Source organism: Xenopus laevis, chromosome 2L (assembly GCF_017654675.1).
Source record: "Xenopus laevis strain J_2021 chromosome 2L, Xenopus_laevis_v10.1, whole genome shotgun sequence".
Lineage (NCBI taxonomy): Eukaryota > Metazoa > Chordata > Amphibia > Anura > Pipidae > Xenopus > Xenopus laevis.
This window is the reverse complement of record NC_054373.1, coordinates 157,802,352-157,812,386: the sequence shown is the minus strand read 5'-3', so window position 1 is coordinate 157,812,386 and position 10,035 is coordinate 157,802,352. Positions and strand designations below refer to the sequence as shown.

The 10,035-nt window shown below is 39.7% G+C and overlaps 1 protein-coding gene across 3 annotated transcripts; it reads right to left on the bottom strand.

The window, feature by feature from the left end:
- Positions 1 to 2,217: 2,217 nt before the first annotated feature.
- On the bottom strand, positions 2,218 to 9,448 carry arl11.L (ADP ribosylation factor like GTPase 11 L homeolog). 3 transcript variants are annotated; one of them, XM_018247604.2, is made up of 2 exons: positions 9,309 to 9,448; positions 2,218 to 3,388 (listed from the first exon to the last, which is right to left on the bottom strand). In XM_018247604.2, exon 2 carries the CDS (start codon positions 3,377 to 3,379, stop codon positions 2,837 to 2,839), a length of 543 nt encoding a protein of 180 aa, XP_018103093.1. In that variant the 5' UTR covers positions 3,380 to 3,388; positions 9,309 to 9,448; the 3' UTR covers positions 2,218 to 2,836. The 3 variants fall into 3 exon arrangements, with proteins under 3 accessions (XP_018103093.1, XP_018103091.1, XP_041438545.1); XM_018247602.2 differs by having other exon boundaries at positions 9,293 to 9,445; XM_041582611.1 differs by lacking the exon at positions 9,309 to 9,448 and adding an exon at positions 4,157 to 4,716.
- Positions 9,449 to 10,035: the final 587 nt, after the last annotated feature.

The following is a 10,035-nucleotide window of genomic DNA, read 5'->3' as shown; positions in this document are numbered from 1 at the left end:
GATTGCTGGGAGGATAAGTGAGTAAGGGCTCTTACACACGACCGTTCCGACCTGCGCTCCCCTGCGTTCCGTTTTTTGGCGTTCAGCCGCAGGGGAGCGCAGGAATAGACGCAAGTCATGATTTGAAATGGGGCTGTACTCACTCAGGCTCGTGTAGGCGCCGAACGCAGGTTCAGGCATTTTTCCAGCGTTCGGCGCCTACACGCGCCTGAGTGAGTACAGCCCCATTTCAAATCATGACTTGCGTCTATTCCTGCGCTCCCCTGCGGCTGAACGCCAAAAAACGGAACGCAGGGGAGCGCAGGTCGGAACGGCCGTGTGTAAGAGCCCTAAGTGGTAGGCCAATAAGGACTAGATTGCAATAGTCTAAGCAATTTAAAAAGCATTTAGAAAGATTTAAAAAAAAACACTGCAGGGCTAAAAAGAAAATGTGTATAGGATAGAAATAAAAAGAAAGTCAAGTAATTTCAATATTTTGCATGTCACATATAGAACACGGCAGCAGCATGAAGGCTATGTATATTTAATTCATATTTTTTGGCTGGCACAGAGAGTGACCACAGGCTTCACCAACTGAGACTGTCTTTGTTACTCTTCCTGTGCTTTACATACATAATAACATCATTGTCTTCCCACTGCTGGTTGTATAAAACTGTCAGTGCATATGTTTTACAGCCCAGTTACATTACTATACTAGGCACATCCTACTGGTTTGCAGAAGAGGAAGTGGTAAAGTGAAAAAATGTACTTTCCATAAACAGTTGGGAAACTGCCAGGAGAGGAAGGTGAAACTTAAGTTTGCGAAGACTGTCATTACATTGTTTTTCATGGGAGACGTATAACTGTGCACCTATATATATATATATATATACTGTATATATAGCACTTGGTCTCTTTTTGGGAAGGCTTAGCATCCCTTAACCCTCAATGTTCTCTGCTTATAGACTACCCTACAGTTTCTACTACTAAGAACAATACACCGCATTCTCTTGTAAGGTGTTTATTTTGCCCATGTCAGACGTGCTCAGTTTGCAAAACAGTTGCAAAGCTTGGCAGCCTTTTTATCGGTACAAAGATTTTGCCTCAAATAGGCCATTCATCAGCTAAGCATTACATTTACGTAGGTCTCAGTAAATGTACTTAGATCTTTATCCTTGTGAGACAGGTTTTACTGGGTTTAGCACCTGTGCTTACAGACAAAGCGCATGGCTTATTCTCAAGGAAATGACTCGTGCCAGTAATGCCGTTGAAGGAAAGCCACGTGATTATAGGTTACATAGCATTGTTTATGAGATCTTAAAGCCAAGTTTATTCAGACTTTGGCAAGAAGAAACAGCACCAGAAACGGAACTAGAGGGGGCGGGCCCTGGCGCAGGACGCGCAGCCGGGCCCCCGCCCCCCTCCGTACACCCGGAACTGGCCCGGGAATATGCGCCACGAAGCGGCGCGCTGACTGCCGGGGGGCCCTGAGGGGGTACGGGCCCTGGCCTGCTCGCACCCCCTGCTCCCCCGGTAGTTCCGCCCCTGAACAGCACTCTCTACCCACAGACCTTCAAAATGCACTCAGTGCCACTAGCCCTCTGTGCCATTACCCAAACACCTTCCTGTCCCTTCACCCTCACAGACTGGAGCCCCGCAGATAAAAAGAACTGTAAGCCACATGCTAAGCCCAGGATCACTGCTGCACCAGCTAAGGGATGCCACCCAATTATATTGTATTTATCTATACACATGAGCCACAAATATGTAAATAATATTCTTATAAGTGGTGCTTAGTGATGTCACCAGTTCTAATCAGTGCTAAGGTGATGTAATATGTGTCACATGACTCGCTGAAACTTGTGTATTATAATAAACAACATACTCCCTATTGTAAAATATAAGGATATTAGAAGTCTTCTTGGAGTAACATGACCTGTATAAAATGCCTTCACTCTTGTTAATTTATATGGTCATGGAGCCCATCGGAGGTGGAAAATATCTTTACATTTTACAATAGAGGGTACTTTATTTCCTATATATACTACTATAGCAACACAACAGTAAAATAAACCTGTAAGTTTCTAAAGAGGGACTTTGATTAAAAATCTCAAGAGTTGTTTAAAATTGGGTTTTTGCAAATGCTCTCAATGTAAGATCATTCAGTGGCGAATAATATATCGATAAGCAAATCTAACACCTGCTCTGGATTTTTTTTGAATATATATATACGCTTTGTGATTGCGACATTTTATTACATACATTGTGAATGTTTACAAAAGTCAACTGATGGAAAACTTTGCTAGGAAGTTGTTGAGGTCTGTAATCGTTTGAAAAGGACGCAAACATGGTCACTTAAATGTTTTGCCAACATTTTTTGCTGTAATGAAACATATTACATTCCCCCATAAATCTGCACAAAGTCCAGCAAATATAACATGCTTGCTAAAAATGTTACAATTAGACGAATATCCATGGGAAGAGTCCTCAATAAGGGGAAACATTTTAATTTAAAAAATGTTACAAAAATAAAATAAATAAATATTACACCAAGACATGTAGTTTGATCTTGTGCCTAATATAATGTCTGACAAAGGGGGCACCCCTGAATACTTCAGGCACATCTGAGTCACACATAGAGAAATGAGCAAAACAGGGTGGATTGTGGAGAGAGCTTATGTGCTCTAATGTGTCCATGGCACCCTAGCTGCATGTTTCAAGTATCCATAATATTATCTAATGAAATGTTTTAAATTAGTATGTATTTAAATAAATACGTATCTGTAAACAACGCTGGAAACGACTGGCAGATGTTTAGCCTATATTTATGAGCCAGTTATCTTAAATAAATAGTCATTTATGGGTTTTGGACTCTTTTCAGGAGGCTTACAACAGCATTCATTGCTTCAGCCAATCCCTCTCCAGTATAGGCGCTGCAGCTCTGTATTTCCCAAGGTCTATCATCATAATTTTCCAACTTCAAAATATGCTCCAGTTCCTTCGCCGGGAGAGCGCCAGGAATATCGTGCTTGTTGGCTAAAATTAGGAACGGAATGCCAGCCATATTCTCATTGTTCAGAATAGTCAGTAGTTCTGCTGTAGCATCTGGGAGTCTGTGTGGATCGGAACTGTCTACAACAAATATCAGAGCGTCGGTGTCTTCTAAATATTCCTTCCAGTTGGGTCGGAGTTTGTCTTGGCCTCCAACATCCCACACTGTCACAGACATGTTTTTAGTCATTTCTATGTGTTCCACATTGAAGCCAACAGTAGGAAAAGTCTCTACTAGTTGGTTGATTTTCAGTTTATATAAAATAGTTGATTTTCCAGAAAAGTCAAGTCCCATCATTACAACCCTGGGTTGCTTTTTGTGTAAGGGTTTAGAATTCTGGCCTCCCATTGTGGAGTCCTAAAAGAAAAAGAAAAATCAAGTGAATATTAAGAAGATGTTATATGGTTAAACAGGATTTATACTAAAATACATATTGAATATACAAATGGACATTCATTTAACCCCTGGTTTTAGATACAGTGGGGCACATTTACTAAAATGTGAATTCTCTCCTTGTCTAACTTCACCAAAGTTCACCTCAATTTGCCAGTTGTATTTTCACAAAAACTTGTAAGTACACGTTTCCCAAAGAAAGGTGGTGATTTTTATCCTGGAATACATTTTCTGTGAAAATTCTAAAGGGCGAAGTAGGCAACGCTAGCGACTATTCGCCAGAAATCTCATTCACAGGGTCATTGGCAATTCAACAGGTGTAGGGGAGAATTCGCTAGCGAACGAGAACATCGCTAGCGTTAATTTGCACCCTATCGCCAGGAGAGTTTTCGCTCTGGCAAACGGTTGTTACTCCACAAATTCACTAAGATTTTTTACAGAATTTTACAGAATGTAATTCACCAGTATAGTTTCCTCTCTAGAGAATATTCGCCATACAGAAATAACGTATGTGGAAAATTTGTATGGAGGGGTGATGTAGATAATGACATTCCAAAGTGGCTGCTCTATCTTTATATGGTAGTTATGGAGAAATTTCTCTTGGCGAAAAATTTTTCCTGTGCTCTTAGTAAATTGGAGAATATTCGCTGGAGAAATTTCACCTGGGGAAGAGATTTTACACCAATGCAAAGAGAATTTTCACCACTGTGAAGTTAATTATCGAAAACTTACTGTATTCTCCTTTTAGAAAATTGGTGAATCTTCTTTTTTGGAGAAACTGTTCCAATTTTTCACTTTCTTGGGTAAATATGCCCCAGTGTTTCCTATAGAATTTAAATGTGAGTCATGGGACCTATGTCAGAATCAAGGACATTTTTTTTTACATAGGTACCCGACAGGCAACCTTGCATCAAATATTAATAACAACCTTGAACAAAATGTTCATGTATTTAATGTAGGAACACAAATACAATAACAAATGAGTTGCCCATTCCAGTGTTATAACCCTACCAGCTCAGCAAATAAAAATCAGATTTTGTCTAAAAGCATGGCTTGCGGCATTCCATAGGTATGTTGGCTGCTGGATAAGTCAAAGGTAACATACTACCTATAGCCCCAACAGGTTCATTACAGTATTGGCTGTTCTAGCACTCTGTTTATAAAACAGCTAATTACTCAGTCCAAGTTCAACAGAAATAAAGCCAGAATGTGCCTCAATATTATTGGAAAAATATGAGCGTTGTATAAACTGATTCATTAAGGGGCCGATTCACCAAGGGTCGAATATCGAGGGTTAATTAACCCTCGATATTCAACTGGGAATTAAAATCCTTCGACTTCGAATATCAAAGTTGAAGGATTTAGCGTAGATAGTACGATCGAGGATTATTCCTTCGATCGAACGATTAAATCCTTAAATTAAATTAAATTCGAAGGATTTTAATCCAACGATCGAAGGAATATCCTTCTATCAAAAAAACTTAGGAAAGCCTATGGGGACCTTCCCCATAGGCTAACATTGAGTTCAGTAGGTTTTAGATGGCGAACTAGGGAGTCGAAGTTTTTTTTAAAGAGACAGTACTTCGATTATCGAATGGTCGAATAGTCGAACGATTTTTAGTTCGAATCATTCGATTCGAAGTCGTAGTCGAAGGTCGAAGTAGCCCATTCGATGGTCGAAGTAGCCAAAAAAACACTTCGAAATTCGAAGTTTTTTTACTTCGAATCCTTCACTTGAAGTTAGTGAATCAGCCCCCTAGGTTTCTGTAGCCTAATCTGGGGCAGCTGCTGATATACTGTGCATTTAAACAGTGTGGGAATGGGACACAGCATGAGCGTGGCATTTTAAATAAGTGGATAGGGAACTTAAAACTTGTCATGCTGAAAACTTATGATATACTTGGTATTACGTCAGCACAAATTTTCAGTAACAACTGCAGATCTCTCACCATTATCGTGAAGCATGGTGCACAGGCATTGGTATTACTGAGAAATGTATTACTGAGAAATGTGACTTAACATGTGTTCCATGATATTCAGTCCCTCGTGACCTCTTATCTGAAGAGCTGTAAATTTATTAAATATTATGTGAACATTGTCAGAGGCACATGTGAGCCTCAAAACGTTGTAACAAAAAACCCCAACTTTATCCTTTCCCAATTTACTGAGAAGTTTTGCAGGATAACTTACTCTTACTATGAGTGATTTTTACATGAAAGGGACATTTCTATCATGACAATGCTGCAATAATTCTATATATATATATATATATATGTGCATATTCTATATTTATCATAGACACACAGTAAAACAGGGCAGATTCACTAAAGGGCGAAGTAGGTAATGCTAGCGACAATTCGCCAGAAATCTCATTCGCAGGGTCATTGGCAATTCAGGTGTAGGGGAGAATTCGCTAGGGAACGAGAACGTCGCTAGCGTTAATTTGCACCCTATCGCCAGGAGAGTTTTCGCTCTGGCGAACAGTCGTTACTCCACAAATTCACTAAGATTTTTTACAGAATTTTACAGAATGTTACCTCTTTCGCCAGAGTTTACATCTTCCTCAATCTTATGTCAGTGACATCATATCCTGTATGCTGGAAATTCATAAACGTTGTAAAAAACGCTGGCAACTTTTCGTTTTTTAAAGCGGGATTACCTTCAAAAGTCCAAACTATTCAAGATTTATTTGTGAACAATTTTTTCAAACTAATTTGAGGGGCATGCCACATTTATATAAGGGGGGGGGCTCATGTCTAGAAGATCTCTTTCGTCATTGGACATGTATTTGAAACAGTGGCCACTTCAAGCCCTATTCAAATTAACCTAAGCGCAAGAGTGCTAGCAAAAATTCACTAGGAAATGCTTGCCCAGCCGAAGTAACGCTAGCAGAAATTCGTCAGCATTCGGCTGCTGAGACGCAACTTCACATTTTAGTGAATTAGCGTAATGGTAACGAATTTGCACCTGGCAAAGTGGCGCGGAATCTGTTGGTTGCTGGCGAAAATTTGTCCTTTAGTGAATTTGCCCCAATGTATTGCTCCAGACTTGCCATCCTAAAAATAACACAAAATTGCTATAGATGCATGCATAATCTGTTTGAAAATATTTTGAGCATTTCCCACATTGACTGTTAGTTTAGTTGGGCTTGTCATGTTTTACATAGGGAGAGTATAGGTAAACATTTGGGCAGATGTTGGCTAAAGGGCAATACCTGGGTGCCTGGCAAATGTCAAAGGGGCTGTAAGATGCCATAGACAGTCACTGGTTAGTGGGCTGGTAGGAGGCTGCCAGGGCGATTCTCAGTCCAGACCTGCTGGGTGCCTATATTCTACATGGGCTATAAATGTAAATAAGAAATGGAAAAGCTATTTTGCTAAAGTTTTTTTCTAAAGTTTTCATTAAAAATTCACAATGATTGCAAGTTGCTGAGTCAAGTTAATGCCACTTGGAGATATTGGGATATACTAATACATGCTAGAAATATGCTGACTAGTACCAATACATTCAGAAGATAATTGTTATAAGCCAGGTATAGCCACCCACGCCCTAACTGTAGTAAAATGACAACATCCAGCATTCTTGTCACATGAGCTGGTGTGTGTATATATATATATCTATGAGAGTGGGTGTGGGTATGGTCTACGTTCTGCACAAGCTGGACTATAAATTTTTCTGTTGGCAGTTTTATTCCTAAGCCAGGGATCCATTTGCACTGATCATTTACTTTTGCTGTATTTGTTTGCCTGGGTTTCTATAAGTAACATGAAAAGCTTGGAGCATTAGTGCACTAATCATACAGCTAGTGCTACTGCTCAAAGGAGCCCTGTAACCAAGGACAGCTTAAAGGCACAAAACTGTTCCTACAGGGTTCCTGGGTCCCAACTCACTCATGGTTATTATAAGTCACAGCGCAAAGGTATTGGATGCCCCTTATCTACCATTAAACTTCCACTAACAACTGTGTACTTAGCAGAAATGTTCTCTCTAAACTGTATGCACAGGCCCCACAACTAAGGGTTAGTCTACACGAGGAGATTTGGGGAGATTTTGTCGCCTGGCGACTAATCGCGACTATAGAAAACGCATCGCCGCATGTGCATTAGCGCAGGCGACTTTTCATTGTAGCCTATGGGAAAACACGCTGAGGCAATTTGGGAAGATTGTCGCTCAGAAGACGAGGCGATTAATCGCCAGGCGACAAAATCTCCCCGAATCTCCTTGTGTGGACTAACCCTAATGAGATGTGCACATACAAACAACTGTAGTGCATATAATTGTAATGCACACAATAATTGAGGATTTGATTGGACCTGGACTTACTTCTTGCTCTGTGCCCAGGATTTTTAATGGATGCTTATAAAACACATATTTATATGCGTGAATCACAGAAATACAAGGAACGTTGCTTAACAGTTGCTTCAGCACAGCTATAAAATGACAGATATACATGCACAATATTGAAAAAAATGTATTAATTGAGCAGGTCAATTTTCCTATCTTAAAAAGGTTCTTTGGTTGGCTTTTGTAATGAAGTTCTGTATATTAAATGCTGTCTAGCTACAGTAAGTGATGTACATGCAAGTTAACATGCAGAGGTCAATAATCCTGTAAGGTTAAAAAAAAACTCAGTTACTCAACAAACCGTGGTGATGTTGCAAACCAAATGTTTTTGGAGAAGTTATTATGAAATGATAGAGTGCTGTTCATAGTAACTATTCGCACAGGAAGTGGCAAGACTTGTAAATTTAGTATTTTAATAAAGCATCGTTAATCATGCTAGTCAATGTACAGGTATGGGATCTGTTATCCAGAATGCTTAGAACCTGGGGTCTTTCAGATATGGGATCTTTCCGTAATTTGGATCTCTATACCTTGTCTTCTAAAAATTATTTAAATGTTAATTAAACCCCAATAGGATTGTTTTGCCTCCAAAAAGTATTAATTATATCTTAGTTGGGATCAAGTACAATATACTGTCGTACTGGCCCACCGGGAGACCAGGAAAACTCCCGGTGGGCCAAGGTGTCAGTGGGCCCTCATGCTGCTAAACATTTGGCCTATTTCATGGACATTCCCTATTTCTATGAGAGCAAAGAGGCCAAATAGATGGAATAATTGATTATAGTATGTAAAAAAAAGAGACTAGGAGAATAGAGGTTGAGTGAGGAGATGAAGAATAATAGTACTGAGAGTGGGCCCCTGGTCTAATGTTTTTGGGTGGGCCCCTGATCTAAGGTTTGTTGGTGGGCCCCTGGTGTCCCACTCCGACATGGATACTGTTTCATTGTTACAGAGAAAAAGGAAATCATTTTTTAAAAAATTATTTAATTATAATGGAGTCTGTGGGAGATGGTGGTTTCGTAATTCTGAGCTTTCTGAATAAGGGGTTTCTGGATAAAAATTCCTATACCTGTATTTTGAAGAACAGCTATGAGATGCATAATCCAGAAACTTGTTATCCAGAAAGCTCCGAATTACGGAAAGGCAGTCTCCCATAGTCTTAATTTTGTACAAATAATCCACATTTTTAAAAAGAATTTCTTTTTTTCTCTGTAATAATAAAACAGTAGCTTGTACTTGATCCAAACTAAGATATAATTCATCCTTATTGGAAGCAAAACAAGCCTGTTGGTTTTTTTTTAATGTTTACATGATTTCCTAGTAGACTTAAGGTATGAAGATCCAAAGACCCATTATTCAGAAAACCCCAAGTTCCAAGCTTCTGGATAATAGGTCTTACACCTGTAATAATTATAATAATATCACAAAATCTGTGTATGTAATATGGAAAAATGCTGTCATCAGGACTGCTTCATATGGATGAAGCATGATATTTCTACATTCTAACACTAAAACCTCACTTACCTTTATTTCTACAGACCTTCAAATCTGACTGTGACAGGAGTATTCCTAATTTCAGCTGCTCTTCATTCCGCCCGTAAAACAGCTCAGTGCGGTTGCATTCTGGCACAAAGCAGAAGTAACTACAGGATCAGCCGTGTCACCTCCTTCGGAAAGTGCTTGGCCTTCCTCATCCAATGAATGTATCCCTCGCACTTCCATATTTGCATATTGTAGCAATGCAACATTTTTGAACACTGGTGTCAGACTATTCCAAACAGGTTTTTCACATAGAACAATGACTAGGAAAGTCAAACAATACCTGGGATATGGGTGAGACTTGTGTTTGGTTTGTTAGTTTGTAGCTAAGCAGGTAGGACTGTGATACAGTATGTTTGACCCACTGGATATTTCAGCTGGGTTGCCAACAAAACTTATTGGCATTCATTTCAGACATGCTATTCCATTATTGTAGCTCTGTATCCTAAACAGTACAAGTTTTTCAGCATTGGCTGTCCAGTCTCTAAAGCTGGCCATAAACGCAACGATCCTATCGTTCGAATCGTGGATTCGTATGATTGTCGGACCGTGTGTGGAGAGTCCCGACATTTTTCTTCCGACGGAGATCGGTCGTTTGGTCGATCGGACAGGTTAGAAAATTTCTGTCGGCTACCGATAATATCTCTGCGTGTATTGCCGATCGTACGGTCCCTAGTCTATCGTACGATTGCTGTCAGGGGCAGAACATTGGCTGATCTGTTCTTTAA